The 18,283-nt window shown below is 41.1% G+C and overlaps 1 protein-coding gene across 1 annotated transcript in view; it reads left to right on the forward strand.

The window, feature by feature from the left end:
* The window catches only part of SLC9A9 (solute carrier family 9 member A9), an 804,798-nt gene that overhangs the window by 184,419 nt on the left and 602,096 nt on the right, over nt 1-18,283 (forward strand). Inside the window, exon 6 of the mRNA XM_044291747.1 lies at nt 2,339-2,444. Coding sequence (XP_044147682.1) covers nt 2,339-2,444 — 106 coding nt within the window. The remainder of the gene's footprint in view (nt 1-2,338; nt 2,445-18,283) is intronic.

Below are 18,283 nucleotides of genomic sequence, written 5' to 3' on the forward strand. Positions count from 1 at the left end.
CCTTAGGGGCTAGAACCCTTATCCTATTCATCCTGATAGAGCTCTATCAGGGTGAATAGGACCTTACACTCTCCCTGTTGCTCTGTGCTTTGTGCACACAGCAGCATGGAGCTTACCATGGTAGTCAGGGCTTCAGTAGCATCCTGGCTGCCATGGTAACCGATCGGAGCCCCAGGCTTACAATGCTGGGGCTCCGATCAGAAGCTGCCACTGCACCACCAATGAGGAGGGGACCCTGTGGCCACTGCCACCAATGATTAATACTGGAGGGCTTGGGTGGGGGGGGCGCACTGCGCCACCAATGTTTTTAATACTGGGGTGGGGGGGCGCACTGCGCCACCAATGATTAATACTGGGGGGCTTGGGTGGGGGGGCGCACTGCGCCACCAATGTTCTTAATACTGGGGTTGGGGTGGCGCACTGCGCCACCAATGAAGATAACTCTCTCATTAATTCATATACAGGAGGCGGGAGCTGGCTGCAGAATCATATAGCCGCACCCGCCCTCTATGAGCGGTAGCCACTATCCGCGGCAGTTAACCCCTCAGGTGTGGCACCTAAGGGGTTAACTACCGCGGATCGCAGCTACTTGTCATAGAGGTCGGGAGCTGGCTATGTGATTCTGCAGCCAGCTCCTGTCTCCTGTTGAATTTGAATGAGTTAGTTAACATCATTGGTGGCGCAGTGGCCACAGCCCCTCCCCTCCTCTTCTCCTCTCTCCTCTCATTGGTGGCAGAAGCAAAGAGAGGAGGGAGACACTACTTCCTTCTCCTCTGTGCTGCTGAGTGAACACGGATCGCGCTGAGAGCAGCGCAATCCTTGTTCCCGATTTGTTATTGGCATATCAGAAAAATAGATGCCGATACTGAAAACTTTCAAAATCCTGACTATCGGCCGATAATATCGGTAAAACCGATAATCGGTCGATCACTACTAAGCACACTGGAAAATGGCTGAATCCAAGATGGCTGAGGCTATTTATAGGGCTGTGACCAGTGATGGCCAGTTCGCATTGTTCGCCCATGAACACATGTGAGCTGCCATCTTAAATCACAAGTCCGGCGATGCACAGGTAAGCTCTTACCTGTGCCTGCGTCGTGAGCCGGTCTGAAACAAATGCGGTCACCGGGAGCAGGCAGTTCCGAGAACAGCCGCCGGAGGCCTTCATCGGGCTGTTTTCGGAACTGCCTGCTCCCGGTGACTGCATTTGTTTCAGACCGGCTCGCGGCGCAGGCACAGGTAAGAGCTTACCTGTGCATCGCCGGACTTGTGATTTAAGATGGCAGCTCACATGTGTTCGTGGGCGAACACTGCGAACTGGCCAACACTGGCTGTGACATCACAGGGCTGGCTGGCTGCTGTTTGGATGCATGCATGGCATTATGGGTGATCCTGCCTTCTCAGAGTTCCTTGCTCCATGTCCTAACATGTGCAGCAGCCATTTCTGGAAAAGAAATGCGATTAGTTACCACGAAGTGTGAGGAAATTCGGATTCGGTGCGAATCGAATAATTCCTGAAATTCGGATCCAATTCCACTTCGCCAGCTTCGATTCATCTATCTCTAGTCGTAGTGTAACTGTAGATCATGTTCTGATAGCTCTGGGGCTTGTTCAGGTCCATGAGTAATTTTGGATAGAGGCGTTTTAGGTCATCTTACTGTGACCTTTTGTAGTTACCTCTGCTTTTGTGAAAATAGCTGTAATTAGTTATTTTTACCTATAACTACATATGCTATATTTATCTACATTGTATTTGTCATTTATATTAGCATAAGAGGGACTAAGAATGTCATGCATAATGTGTAATCTATGCATAATTCCTGACATTAACATTTATAGAGCATAGCAAAAACGCACAGTCAAGTGTCCTTTTCTTGCCTCATTAACATCTCGTTAGCATCACGGGCCATTGCGCATGATGGTGCTATTATGGAAACAGACATCTAGGATAATTCAACCCTGGTCGGTTTCTACGAGGACAGCGCGCTGATTAACGACTGTTGAAGTTGGCGCCATTAGATATTAGGAACATGACTTAGTGAACCTTAACCTAAAGGGAATTTATTTGGGATTGTAAAATTGCTGAAAATTGAAGGACAAGTGAGCAGACGATGTCAGGGACTCTGCACATCCCCACGTTACTTTCAAGATGTTTTAATCTTTGGGTGACAGATTTATTGAATATTAGTACATGAATGTGAATACATCAAGGTCTTGGCTTGTCATCATCAAAAGGCTACTGGCAGGATCCAGCGATGATACATTGCCATTGCTGTATTTCTCCTTGTCACTGATGGTGTAATTATAAAAAATAATTGCCCTGCTTTGTATTTTTCAGTAACGGTTCTGGCTATTTTCCATGAACTACATGTGGATACTGATCTGTACACCCTGCTCTTTGGAGAGAGCGTCCTCAATGATGCTGTCGCTATTGTCCTCACATAGTAAGTGCTGTGTACTCCTTGAATTTCATTTGAATCTAATATTCATTCTCTGAACATTTAAAAAGCCATTTTTGAATGGGATGAAAGATGTGGTGGTATGAAACATAACCTCCAGCGATCGGATACTGATGATAGGTCATCGGTATTAAAGTTTTAGAAAACCCTTTTAAGAAGAGGGGAGGGCTGCTTTAGCTGCTTATATCTTGAGATTGCTTGCAGCTAGAGATATGGGTCTGGCATTCCAAGCTTTCAGACAATACCAGAAGCACAACATTATATCCATTACATCAGAAGATATAGCTGTTAGAAATCGGGATGGCAGAGAATGCAAATGAAAGTCAGAGTAAAAGCACGTTTCACTGATTTCACTCCTGACTTGATTTCTAACAGCTATATGTTTCTATCAGCTCTCCGCCATTAAAGTCTTGAGGGCCAGGAGGTTTCCTTTCATACTTGGTTGTTCTTTTCAACTTGTTTTTGTGATATTTGTAATCCTGCACTGTTTCTTCCCATTAAATAAGGCACTGGTGAACGTGACTTAAGGACCAGCGCCATACATGTACGGCACGCTGATCGGGCGGGTGCAGGAGCTGCGCCTGCCCGATCAGTGGCACGGACCCACAAGTCACTGACAGCCGGGCCCCTGCCAGCGTGTTAACCCAAAGCTTTAACTGCGGCATACAGAGGGTACAGGTGCCCTCCGCTTCCCTATCGGGTCCCCAGGCTGCAGTGGCAGGGACCCAATGGCAGAGAAGGCAAGCCCGATGCCTTCCATAGGCATTGGAGCTTTCCTTCTACTGAAGCCTGTGAGATCAGCTCAGCTCTTAGGCCCCCTGCACATGAACGTGTGCGCCCCGTGGCCGTGCAACCGCAGCGGATTGCGGACACATTCACTTTAATGGGTCCGTGATCCGCCTGTTTCGCAAAAAGATAGGACATGTTCTATCTTTTTGCGGAACAGAAGTACGGGACGAAACCCGACGGAAGCACTCCGTAGTGCTTCTATAGGGTTCCATTCCGTACTTCCGTTCTGCATCTCCGGATTTGCGGACCCATTGAAGTGAATTCCCACGGACTGGCGCCCATGTATTGTGGATCTGCAAATGCGGTCCGCAATACGGCAATGGGACACTTAAAGTCGTGTGCAGGAAGCCTTAGGCTGGGTCTCACAGGCAGGCTGACAGCATAAAAGCTGCCAGCCATTGCATTACAATACAGGTTGTATTGTAATGCATTGCAGAGTGTCCCAGAGTGGCACAAAAAAAAAAGTAAAAAAAAAAGTAAAAAAAAAAGTTTTTCACATAAAAATAGAAAGTTTCAAGTAAAAAAAAAAAATCCCCAAATAAAAACACATAAAATTGTAAAAACAAATAGGAAGAAAAAAAGGAAAACCAGACATATTGCGTATTGCTACGTCCGTAACGACCAGCTCTACAAAAATATCACATGATCCACCCCCTCACCTGAACGCCGTAGAAAAAATGAAATAAAAAACTGTGCTAAAACAATCATGTTTTTGTCACCTTACATCACAAAAAGTGCAACACCAAGTGATCAAAAAGGTGTATGCCCCCCAAAAATAGTACCAATCAAACCGTCATCTCATCCCACAATCGCCCAAACAAAAAAAAAAATATATGGCTCTCAGAATATGGTTTCAAAAATGCTGTTATTGTGTAAAACTTAAATAAATAAAAAAGTGTACATATTAGGTTTCGCCGCGTCCTTAAGAACCTGCTGTATAAAAATATCACATGACCTAACCCCTCAGTTAAACACCGTAAAAAATAAAAAAATAAAATTTTTGTCACCTCACAAAAAGTGTAATACCAAGCGATCAAAAAGTCATACACACCCCAAAATCATACCAATCAAACGGTCATCTGATCCCACAAAAAATGAGACCCTACCTAAGACAATCGCCCCAATCGCCCTAAAAATAAAAAATAAACTATGGCTCTCAGAATATGGAAACACTTAAACATTTATTTATTTTTTTGTTTCAAGTAATAATAAAAAAAAAAAGGATACATATTAGGTATAGCCGTGTCTGTAAGAACCTGCTGTATAAAAATATCACATGAACTAACCCCCTAGGTGAACACTGTAAAAAAATAAAAATAATTTGTAAAAAAAAAGCAATTTTTTGTCACCTTACATAACAAAAAGTGTAATGCCAAGCGATCAAAAAGTGATATGCCCCCTAAAATAGTACTAATCAAACCAAAATCTCATACCGAAAAAAATGATCCTCTACATAGTACACCCAAAAAATTTAAAAAAACTATGGCTTTCAGAATATGGAGACACTAAAAAATATTTTTTTTTTAAAATGCTTTATTATGTAAAACTGAAACAATCATCCCAAAAAGTAGTCATATTTGATATTGTCGCGTCCGCAACAACCTGCAACAAAAGCACATGATCTAACCTGTCAGATGAACATTGTAAAAAAAAAAACGGTGCCAAAACAGCTATTTTTTGCTACCTTGCCTCACAAAAAGTGTAATATAGAGCAACCAAAAATCATATGTGCCCTAAAATAGTGCTAACAAAACTGCCACCTTATCCCGTAGTTTCCAAAACGGGGTCACTTTTTGGGAGTTTCTACTCTAGGGGGGTCTTCAAATGTGACATGGCAACTTAAAAAATTTAAAAATCTGCCTTCCAAAAACTATATGGCATTCCTTTCCTTCTGTGCCCGTACAGCAGTTTATGACCACATATGGGGTGTTTCTGTAAACTACAGAATCAGGGTAATAAATATTGAGTTTTGTTTGGCTGTTAACCCTTGCTTTGTTAGCGGAAAAAAATGGATTAAAATGGAAAATCTGCCAAAAAAGTAAAATTCTGAAATTTCATCTGCATTTTCCTTTAATTCTTGTAAAACACTTAAAGGGTTAACAAAGTTTTAAAATCAGTTTTGAATACCTTGAGGGGTGTAGTTTCCTAAATAGGGTCACTTTTTTGGAGTTTCTACTCTAGGGGTGCATCAGGGGGTCTTCAAATGTGACATGGCAACTTAAAATTATCCCAGTAAATCTCCCTTCCAAAATCCATATGGCGTTCCTTTCCTTCTGCGCCCTGCCATGTGTCCATACAGCAGTTTATGACCACATATGGGATGTTTCTATAAACTACAGAATCAGGGTAATAAATATTGAGTTTTGTTTAGCTGTTAACCCTTGCTTTATTACTGGAAAAAAATGGATTAAAATGGAAAATCTGCCCAAAAAGTGAAATTCTGAAGTTTTATCTAGATTTTCCTTTAATTTTTGTGGAACACCTAAAGGGTTAACAAAGTTAGTAAAATCTGTTTTGAATACCTTGAGGGGTGTAGTTTCTAAAATGGGGCCTTTTATGGGTGGTTTCTATTATGTAAGCCCCTCAATGTGACTTCAGACATGAACTGGTCTTTAAAAATTGGGTTTTGGAAATTGTCTTAAAAATTGTAAGATTTGCTTCTAAAATTTGACGTCCCAAAAAAAGAAAATGTCATTTACAAAATGATCCAAACATGAAGTAGACATATGGGAAATGTAAAGTAATAACTATTTTAGGAGGTATCACTATCTGTTAAGCAGAGACATCGAAATTTTGAAAATGTCAGATTTGCAAAAAAAAATAATAATGCCCTGGTCTTTAAGGTGAAAAATGGCAGGGTCCTAAAGGGGTTAAAATATAATGTATAAGGGCAGTGATACTGACTATTTTTGTAATATACTTTAATTTAAAAAATCATACATTTTTAATAGAAAAATGGCTCTAAAGTGGCCCATTTTGAGCCTTAGCAACGCTCCTCTGTCTTCTGTCCACAACAGTGTAGACTTGCTAACACTGACTCTGTTATGTAAACAGAAGACAGAGGAGTGTTGCTAAGGCTCAAAATGGGCCACTTTAGAGCTATTTTTCTAATAAAAATGTATGATTTTATTATTTAAAGTATATTACAAAAATGGTCAGTACTACTGCCCCTACACATTACACAAATAAAAATAAAACAGCAGTTACACTTTAGTAATATAATTTTCTTATAGTCAGCAGTAGTTAAGAGACTTTGGGGGTCATTTATCAAACACTGGTGGCGGCAAAGGTTGGCCTTTTTTTATAACAAGATGCAGGCCTCATCATAAATGAGGTGCATTCTTTGCCAGTCTGTGTGCCTAGATTGAAATTTATTACAGCACCTGGCTGGAGTTGATTTCATCCTTTATACCATGAAGCTGCCGTAAATGATAGTTAAATCGTCACTCCCACCTGGTATGCCACACACCCCCCCCCCCCCCCCACATTCCCAGTGACGAGGTTTGTGTAGAAATGCTGCGTGTATTTAAATTAAGGTGCATGGGAATTCAAAAAGTCGCAAAATAAGGGTTTACAACTTTTTTACACCAGTTTCTTGGTTAGGGAGTCCAGGTAAATGACCCCCTTTGCCTATATGAACTGAGTATTGAAGTTACAATTTTTAGTGAAGCACATCCTATAATTTCTGAAAAAAAGAATGTAAATACACTACCAGTAATTAAAGTTTTCTCAATCATAAAAACAGGATACAAACCATTTACTGATACAGCTGGTGAGTCACAAAGGTCAAGAGCTTTGGGCCTTTCCACAAGAACGATATTATTCATTCAGTGCCAGGCCGGCTGGTGCCAGCATTTAATGCCCCTTGGTATTGTACCGGGTGCATTTCAAATGAGCAAACAAAAATATCTGTTGTTAAATTCTACTCATAAAATTACAGAAATGATTCCTAGTCTGTCCAAAAGCTGTGTGGCATCAGGCGTGAAGTACTGTAGATGGATGCAGTAGAAAATACAGCTCCTGGTACAATTGATAGAGCTGCTATCTAGTGACTGAGAAAACAGAAGGCTACCACTGTGTAGATGGCTAATGCACCTGAAGCTCTAAAATCTAACTGTATGAAGCGTAATGTCCACTAGTAAAGAAGCAAGTCTTAATCCTCAAACTTCTTTATTCTCTTCTCTCTTAATGCCATTATTAAAACTCCATTAGTAAAATGACTAGAACCACTGAAAGTAATGATGTGCACGAGTTGTCAACAGATGAGCCCCAGGAGTCTGAATGTTTTGCAATGATCAAGAGAAAAAGTTTGTTTAATGAAGGTATGAACAGTGAGCCAGTATTTAAAGTGGTTGTCCAGCCGGTAATATTGATGACCTATCGTCCATGCGGGCACCGCTTTCTCTTCATTACACTGCACTTCGTCCATGTCAAGGAACGAGTACTTGTAATTACACTGCTCCGCCACTGCACAGGAGATAAGGCGTAGTCTAAAGACCACCTCCTCGTCAAACAACTGATAGGTCACCAATATTAATGGCTGGACAACCCCCTTTATATAGACTTAGGCCCTGATTTATCATGCCTGGCTTCATATAGTCCTAAAATGGGGCATTTGCAACCTTTTGGTCTCACTTGAGAAAACACTTTGAGACTTTTTGCATTTTTACACCACTCACTCCAGTTTCGAAATATGGGTGGGGGAGTGGGTGTGGCTAGTTATGTTAATGAGTTTCACTCAAGATTAATGACTGAGACTTGTTTTAAAAGTCGCAGTCCCACTCCAGTAGGAGGATGGCTTAGGAAAAATTTAGCTTTTCTAGACCAAAGTTTTAAGTTTAAAGGGCTTCTGTCACCCCACTAAACCTTTATTTTATTTTTTGCTTACTTATAATCCCTACACTGCGATTTATGGCTACATGATCAAATTAATCATTTTGGTCCTGTAGATTTAGTTTAAAACAAGCTTTTAAAATATGCTAATTACCTTGCTACCAGCAAGTAGGGCGGCTACTTGCTGGTAGCAGCCGCATCCTCCGATCGTAAAGACGCCCCCTCCACATTGTGATTGACAGGGCCAGTGAACGGGATCGTTCTCTGCTGGCCCTGCCTGTTTGCATTTAAAATCTTGCGCCTGCGCCGCGGCCGTACCTGTCTTCAATTGCCGCAGGCGCACAGGATTGCATTTTACTCATTTTGGGATTAAAATAATTTTTCGGTTGGTCTTTATTTAAAATATTCAGTGGCTTTGTCATAAAGGGTTAACTTTTGCCTAGCTGTGAAAATCTTTGCTAATAACCCTTTTCTCTAAATTACTAATAGCTCAAAATCAATTATTAAAGGCTCATTCTTATCAGTAGAATTGAGCTATGAGTGTTTATAAGATGAGAGATAAGGAGCCCTCAGCTGAGATGCCTGATAGAACACAGTAAAACACAAAGTAGGCTACTAGAGAATCTCAAGGCTGTACAGAGAAAGGGTTTCAAAATCTTTACTAAAGACCTATAGAAAAAATTATTCTTAGCTTAAAATTAGAACAATGCAATGGCAAAAAAATTGCCCCCAAAGGTGTCCATAGCCTTTAACTTACATTACATAATTTCTAAATTTCTTCTAAACATTATTGTAGTGGTATAGAGATGGAAACGAGGCATAATATGAATATAGTCAATAACTGGTAGTTGCTGCTGGGATGGAGACCAAGATAGACAAGCAAAAAGTTTTAAATCTAGAAACATGACACAAAAAAGTAGCCAAAAGTGGGAAAGAATTTAGACAGCATGATATTGAGGCTAGGCAGACAGGTGGAAATGCCTTTTAAATCTAAAAACTGTGACATCAGGTAGAAAGTGGTGGCCTATAAATAACAAGGTGACATGTGAGATCAGCTGAATATACTACAGTCAATGGGAAAAGAAAAAGCCAAATGGACCTGACAAAAGATTGATGTTTCCTAGCACAACTGACACTTTATTATACAGGGAGTGCAGAATTATTAGGCAAGTTGTATTTTTGAGGATTAATTTTATTATTGAACAACAACCATGTTCTCAATGAACCCAAAAAACTCATTAATATCAAAGCTGAATATTTTTGGAAGTAGTTTTTAGTTTGTTTTTAGTTTTAGCTATTTTAGGGGGATATCTGTGTGTGCAGGTGACTATTACTGTGCATAATTATTAGGCAACTTAACAAAAAACAAATATATACCCATTTCAATTATTTTTTTTTCCAGTGAAACCAATATAACATCTCAACATTCACAAATATACATTTCTGACATTAAAAAAACAAAACAAAAACAAATCAGTGACCAATATAGCCACCTTTCTTTGCAAGGACACTCAAAAGCCTGCCATCCATGGATTGTGTCAGTGTTTTGATCTGTTCACCATCAACATTGCGTGCAGCAGCAACCACAGCCTCCCAGACACTGTTCAGAGAGGTGGACTGTTTTCCCTCCTTGTAAATCTCACATTTGATGATGGACCACAGGTTCTCAATGGGGTTCAGATCAGGTGAACAAGGAGGCCATGTCATTAGATTTTCTTCTTTTATACCCTTTCTTGCCAGCCACGCTGTGGAGTACTTGGACGCATGTGATGGAGCATTGTCCTGCATGAAAATCATGTTTTTCTTACCTTGCAGACTTCTTCCTGTACCACTGCTTGAAGAAGGTGTCTTCCAGAAACTGGCAGTAGGACTGGGAGTTGAGCTTGACTCCATCCTCAACCCAAAAAGGCCCCACAAGCTCATCTTTGATGATACCAGCCCAAACCAGTACTCCACCTCCACCTTGCTGGCGTCTGAGTCAGACTGGAGCTCTCTGCCCTTTACCAATCCAGCCATCTGGCCCATCAAGACTCACTCTCATTTCATCAGTCCATAAAACCTTAGAAAAATCAGTCTTGAGATATTTCTTGGCCTAGTATTGACTTTTTAGCTTGTGTGTCTTGTTCAGTGGTGGTCGTCTTTCAGCCTTTCTTACCTTGGCCATGTCTCTGAGTATTGCACACCTTGTGCTTTTGGGCACTCCAGTGATGTTGCAGCTCTGAAATATGGCCAAACTGGTGGCAAGTGGCATCTTGGCAGCTGCACGCTTGACTTTTCTCAGTTCATGGGCAGTTATTTTGCGCCTTGGTTTTTCCACACGCTTCCTGCGACCCTGTTGACTATTTTGAATGAAACGCTTGATTGTTCGATGATCACGCTTCAGAAGCTTTGCAATTTTAAGAGTGCTGCATCCCTCTGCAAGATATCTCACTATTTTTGACTTTTCTGAGCCTGTCAAGTCCTTCTTTTGACCCATTTTGCCAAAGGAAAGGAAGTTGCCTAATAATTATGCACACCTGATATAGGGTGTTGATGTCATTAGACCACACCCCTTCTCATTACAGAGATGCACATCACCTAATATGCTTAATTGGTAGTAGGCTTTCGAGCCTATACAGCTTGGAGTAAGACAACATGCATAAAGAGGATGATGTGGTCAAAATACTCATTTGCCTAATAATTCTGCACGTAGTGTATAGTCCACTGGGTGATAAATTAAACCCCAGCCACTCGGACATACCGGTATGTTGTGAGGTAATGATCTATCTAATTATCCTTGCTTGAAAATGGCCCCAGCGAGTTGAGCTGAACCATTGCATATGGGTGAAAAGAATCACTTGATTTTTCTTATTTTCTCATTGGTTTTTTTTTTTGGTTTTTTTATTGGTACTGAGATACCATATTTTTCAAGGACCTGACATGACTAGATTGTCCCCCATATTGTGTCCTTCACAAACAGATAGAGAACAGACCACTGAAAAATCAATATTGCACTGGAAATGACTGCAATTCTCTACTAAGCATTATTGTGTGAAGCGAGAGTTCAGTCAGTACATTTTATTTTTTTTAAAGAAAGTGATTACAAAAGATTTTCCAATCCAATCTAAAACGTAAGAGGTGAGAATCTAACCCAAAGTTATTTGAAGAGTTGGAAAGAAAGCAGAAGAAAGAGTTCAACATAATATCAGCTTTGTGGAGAGAGATGGAATCCTACTGCAGAATATGGAGACTCCGACCGGCGGTTCCCAGTACAATAATACAATAAACATACATCGGAATTACAAGGGATCTAAGACGTCGCCATAAAGTGGAACAAATACAGCAGCAGGCAGTACAGGCACAGATAGTGCAGAACATACACGTCACTTGTAATAGATACATGCATACTGTACATGGAGTCAGACAGCTGAGGACCTCAAATCTACTCATTTTCAAAAGGAAACGGAGAAGAACAAACTTTTTGTAAGCGGATATGAATACTTTGTAGAGCCAAGTAAACTGCATTCAGATTTGGAAAAAAAAAAGTTTGTTCTTAATAATACGTTCATCCTTAAGGTATTTGTCTGGGTAAGGAATGCAATAAGACAGGATTACTCCCTGTGTCTTCTCGGTCATTGCTACAAGAATAGGTAACTCACACATTTACAATCTATCCTTTTTGGCACAGAACTTCTTTTCTCTTCTCTAACGCTCTTTCAAATACTTATCTGATATCTCACATCTTAGGGCTGTAATGGCTAACCTCTGGCACTCCAGCTGTGGTAAAACGACAACTCCCAAGATGCACATTTGCTTGTCTGTTCCATAGAAATGAAAGGAGCATGCTGGGAGTCGTGGTTTCACCACAGCTGGAGTGCCGGAGGTTAGCTATCACTGTTTAGGGTCTGGCACCAGGTGCCCCAACAAGATTGAGAACAACCATAAATATCCCTCTGCTATAACCTCTTGATTGAAATGAATTGTAGTTACAAATGCATACAAATTCTAACTGTAAACCCAATATGTATGGTATCCAAGTGGCTGAACCACTATAGATATGGCAATGATAACATGTAACTCCAGCCAAATATAAAAAATTCGGACTGTTAAATATATAGAACCTACCACTTCCACCCCAAGTCTAAAGTTACCCACAATACTGACCAGATTTTCTGTAGCCCACATTGGCAGGCTCGGAGCACACCAGTTTTGTTCCCCTTCTCTGAAGTTACACTGGATTTTCCTTTCACTTCTGAAATACTATCTTGTTGATAGGGACCAAATGAACATACGTGAAGTTGGTTATGATTGACAGATCCCTCACTATGCACACAGACCGGAAGGGATCTGTCTAACATAGAAAGGAAGGTGGGGGGAGGAAGAAAGGACACATCTCAGATCCAAGTGTAGAACACTGTGGAGTCATGGCTTTTAAGCTATAATTACTATTACATCACACATTTACAGAAGTACTATTAGGCTGGGTTCACACGGGCGTTGCAGGAAAAGATGCGGGTGCGTTGAGGGAACATGCACAATTTTTCCTCACGAGTGCAAAGCATTTTAATGCGTTTTGCACAAGTGTGAGAAAAATCGGCATGTTTGCTACCCAGACCCGAACCCGGACTTCTTCACAGAAGTTCGGGTTTGGGTTAGGTGTTCTGTAGATTTTATTATTTTCCCTTATAACATGGTTATACAGAATGCTTAGTAAAATAGTGATGGAGGGGTTAAAATAAAATAAAATTTAACTCACCTTAAGCCACTTGTTTGCGCAGCCCAGGCTTCTCTTCTTTCTTCTTCTTTGAGGAAAAGGACCTGTGGTGACGACACTGCGCTCATCACACGGTCCATCACGTGATCCATCACCATAATGATGGATCTTGTGACGGAACCATGTGATGAGCGCAGTGACGTCACCACAGGTCCTTTTCCTCCTAGACAGCAAAGAACAAGACAGAAGAGAAGCCAGGCTTCGCGAACAAGTGGATGAGGTGAGTTTAATTATTATTATTTTTTTTAATCCCTCCAGCCCTATTTTACTAAGCATTCTGTATTAAACATGCTATTATTTTTCCTTTATAACCATGTTATAAGGGTAAATAATAATGATCGGGTCCCCATCCTGATCATCTCCTAGCAACCATGCGTAAAAATCGCACCGCATCTGCACTTGCTTGCAGATGCTTGCGATTTTTTTTAACGCAGCACCATTCATTTCTGTGTGGCCTGCGTTGCGTGAAAAATCGCATGCTGTGATTTTCACGCAACGCACAAGTGATGCATAAAAATCACCGCTCATGTGCACAGCCCCAAAGAAATGAATGGGTCCGGAATCCGGATTCAGTGCGGGGTGAAATGCGTTCACCTCATGCATTGCACCCGTGTGGAAGTCTTGCCCGTGTGTAAGGGGCCTTAGTGTTAGAAATATGGCTTAAAGACTATGTACACCTTCAGAGGCAACTTTCTTGTATGATTGTATGTTACTCATTTTTGGCTAAAAATCTTTTTTTCAATTGGACTGGAAAAATATGTTCTGTCACAAAGGGTTAACTGTTTTTCTAGCTGTGTGACTGGTACTTTCATTTTCACTTTGTGCCAGTCATCTAATAAAGCTTAATTCTAAAGAGATAATAAAGAGATCATAAAGACTTATTTATGCGACATTCTTATAAGTAAGATAAGAACTGAGCTATAATGAGTGTTTATAATGTCAGAGAGCAGAGATAAGGAGTCCATCTGCTCCTGGTCTGGCGGAAAAGAAATACGTTCCAAAGGGTGCTACTAGAGAATGTCAGCTCTGTACAGAAAAAAAGACGACATGTTTTTAATAAAGACCAATTTAAAAAAATGTTTTAGCTCGAAATGAGTACATAGTTTTTAAATGCCTAAACTTACCAGATCTATTTCTACCTGAGAGTAGGAGAAGAAACGCCGGCGCTGCTTGAGTATAGTGGAAACTAATTTATTGACAATAATAAAGCTACACGTTTCAATGTGGGTATCACATATTCCTCAGACCATCTGGACAATGGATCCTCCCTGGTATCTCGCTTCAAGTTTGGCTGCAGCCTGAGACTATACACTACATGCCTTGTCAGCGTTGTGCCTGAATTGCACAAAGTTCCTAAGGTGAGCATCTTTTTAGCTCCCCCACCCCTTCTGTGTGGTCGCAGTATATGTGCTATTGTGGAGCCGTTCTGTGTTTCTTCATTAGAATCCAGTATTTCTACAGGGCAGGATCAACTTGGGGACAAAGGGCGGAATTTATCATAGGGGAATATTTTAAGTCAGTTTTGCTTGAGTCTTTATGTCACATTTATCAAATGTTGCATGCTGTCTGATAAATTTGTCTTATTCTTAAAGGGGATTTAAAGTGGCCACCAGCGACATGTCCTAGAATGTGAGCAGAACTGGTTGCCTCCACCTACAGAGCTGCCTACCGTGAGAGGACAGGGCTTCACTACACTGTTCTACAATAGAAGATAATGATGCGATCCTGCCTATGATATGGCATCATGGCTGTAGTATATGCAAGTGCCAGAGCGTAGTATGGCCCTGCTCCCTCTCACCCCCTAGAAAGCTCTGCAAGTGGTGGTACCAGCCCCTGAAGGTGTACATAGCCTTTAAGTATTTGACGATGATGATGTAAGAATGCCCAATTGGTGAATACTCAAAGAACATGACATGAAAGACCATGCTTCCTTGAGGAAATACCAGACTGTGCTACCTTAGTTTTGTTACTGTATGTGTATGTGTACTGGCAGACGAGGCCTGTGCTATAATAGATGACAGAAATCGTAGCCAGACTTGGCCCTGAAATTCCCCAACTTGTGCTCTCCCCAGCAGATGCAATGCAGTGTCGTCATAGTGAATGCTTGGCTGAGTAGGAGAACGCACGGGCTGAGGATCATCCCCTGTCCTGTTCCCAGCCTGTGTGCTCACCTGTTCGGCTCAGCAGACACTATGACGTCACTGCATAATTCTTGCTGCTGGGAGAGCATAATGTGCTCTCCCAGCAGCTAGGTGAGTATTACTGATTTTATAGAATTAATACTACAAGGGCTTTACTGCTGTAAGAGGTGCAACACTACTGTAAGGGGTGGACTCTCAGGGTCCAGGATTATTGAAAGGGTTCACTAAGGGGACATGACTACTGTATGGGGGCACAAAAGGAGCATAACTACTGTGAAGGGGCACTAAGGGGGCATTCTACTGTGTTTGGGCACTAAGAGGAGATAAGTACTGTGTGAGTGCACTCAGTGGACATGACCACTGTGTTGGGGCACAAAGGTATCATTCTACTGTGTGGGCACTAAGGTGAAATAACTGTGTGGGGCACAAGGGGGCATACAGTCCTTTAGGTGGCATAATGTAAAGTAAACTTTTGACTCCTACTCCTGTCCAGCGCTAGAAAGCATTTTATTTTCATATTTTTGCATGACTAAATTGGTGAGGGTTTGTATAGAGGCCATAGGTAGACTTGACTAGCCGCAGGAGTGTGGGTTGTAGAGAACTTTCTCAGGGGTCAGTTCAAGAGTTTGCTAAGGGGCCCAATGTTTTTGTGTTAGGCTACTTTTAAACTAGCATTAATATTTTCTGGTATTGAGATCTGTCATAGGGTCTCAATACCAGAAAAAAAACTCTTCAGTTTTGTCCCCATTCATTGTCAATGGGGAAAAAACTTAACTGAACAGAACGGAGTGCTCCAAAATGCATTTGGTTCAGTTTGGTTGCGTTCTCTTACCAGAGAGAAAACCACAGCATGATGCAGTTTGCTTTCCGTCATTGGATGCGGAACAGGACGGATCGCCATGACCCACAATGCAAGACAATGGGGACGGATCCGTTTTCTCTGACACAATCTGACACAATAAAAAACGGATCCGTCCCCTATTGACTTTCAATGGAGTTCATGTCGGATCTGTCTTGACTATGTTACAGATAATACAGCCGGATCGGTTCATAACGGATGCAGATGGTTGTATAATCAGTAATGGAAGCGTTTTTGCTGAACCCTGCCAGATCCAGCAAAAACACTAGTGTGAAAGTAGTCTTACGTCCCTGGATAGATACTTTCTCAGTTTTCCACATAAGCATGCTCACCTCTCCATACATTGCAGCCAGCAAAGTGGACCCACATCTATTAGACTTTTATGGCATTTACCATGTGGATATGCCATAAAAGTATGTGATGGGAATAACCCTTTAACATTTTAATGTATTGAAAACATATTTCTTTTGAAACATCCTTTGGTAAATAGTGCCCCTTAAAGTATAGTCCTTGGTAGCGATGGAATACATGGCATTCACTACTAAAATGCAGTGATAATCTATTCCTTCCTCAAAATGTAAGCAGTAACGGGAGTAAGGTGCATAGCAGGCAGATTTAAAAGACTTGTAGTGGAACAGATGAATAGTAAGTAGCATGAGTGACAGCGAGAAATGCATGATGCCATGAATGTGTATGAGAGCTAGGAGTCAGGGTAATTAAATATTTTTGTGAGGTTTTTATCAGCTTATGTAAATGTAACTAGCCCTGAGCAGCCACAATGCCTGAGCCAAATTGCTTTCTGATCCAATGAATTAGAATTATAAGCCTTTCATGTACACATTATTAGAATGTAGCTTCTTTCTTTTATGGCTGATGTTGTCCTATGCAATTAACTTATTTCTATAGTGTTACATCCCTGTATGTTAATGGGAGCCCGCAAAAAGCTGTGAAATCTCAAACGATTGCCTTTCTGTTGGGTAGAGAAAATTGGAAAATAGTTAAATTCAAATGAGGATGTGTGTATTTATCATTGTAAATCGCATCAGAGGTACTGCAGATAGCGCCGCTCATTTATCTACCAGTGAGATTTAAAAGACAAAAAGCGGCAGGGAATTGCATTTCATGCCAATGGATACTGTGGGCATCAGGTTTCCAAGTAATTATACTACCACAATTTTAATACAGTGGCAGGTTTAACATCAAAGCCTCCTTACGTTTGAAATTTATGCTTGAAACACTTTCAAAACTTGTTGTCCCCATATGCCAGGCTGTATTAAGTCCTACCAGATGGTTTACTTCATTTAAATACACTTGAACACTCTGTACTGATGTACTGTTTTACAATGGATCAGGTGTTTAAAAGAACAGCATTGGTACAGTACTGCTTTTCACAGTTCCCACTGCAGTCACAAACTTTAAATTTACTAAAATAACAATATACTCTTATAAGGTTGGCCACTCCCTGCCGTTATGAACTCTGCCATCCCTTGGCATCACAGATCTGGCCTTTTTCTGGATCTCCTTGTACTGTACCTCTTTGGACACACTCATGCCACCTCCTAGTATCTCCTGAGGCTCTGTCCTGTGACCTTCTTCTCTTCTCCTTTAGCTTTGCCTAGGACAGCTCATAGAGTTCAAGGGATTTCAGTACCACTTCTGTGCTGATGACACTCAAATATATGTCTCTAACCAGATGTTACCTCATTGTTATCCAGAGTTCAAAGCCTCTATCTTCTATATGCTCCTTCTCCTCCCACTTTCTAAAACTCAACGAAACGTAAAAAATCTACTTTTCTCTATGTCACTAAACCACAAAGAACCATCAATCACAGTTAATGGCTGCAAAGTTTCCCCAGTTTCACAAGTCCACTGCCTTGAGGAAATCTTTGATTCCACCCTGTCTTTCATACCACTTATGTAAGGTATTACCATCTCCTCCTACTCCCAACAAATATTTATTGATTCATCCCTTTCCTCAACTTCTCATCAACAATATGCTAGTGCCCTCATCATCTCCCACATAGACTACTGCAACATCTTTGTGGGCTCCCATTTAGCACTTTTGCGCCCCTCCAATCTACTATAAGCTGTGCTGCCCAGTTTGTCCACCCCTTCCATTGTTTTTCCTCCTCCTCTTCTCTCTTCGAATCCCTTAGCAATTTGAAATAATAACAATGACGTACAGCATTGTGTGTGTGTGTCCCCTATGATACATCTCTGACCTAATCTCCCAACGCCTTCCTAAACATACAATACAGGGAGTGCAGAATTATTAGGCAAATGAGTATTTTGACCACATCATCCTCTTTATGCATGTTGTCTTACTCCAAGCTGTATAGGCTCGAAAGCCTACTACCAATTAAGCATATTAGGTGATGTGCATCTCTGTAATGAGAAGGGGTGTGGTCTAATGACATCAACACCTTATATCAGGTGTGCATAATTATTA

Source organism: Bufo gargarizans, chromosome 4 (genome assembly GCF_014858855.1).
Source record: "Bufo gargarizans isolate SCDJY-AF-19 chromosome 4, ASM1485885v1, whole genome shotgun sequence".
Taxonomy (NCBI): Eukaryota; Metazoa; Chordata; class Amphibia; order Anura; family Bufonidae; genus Bufo; species Bufo gargarizans.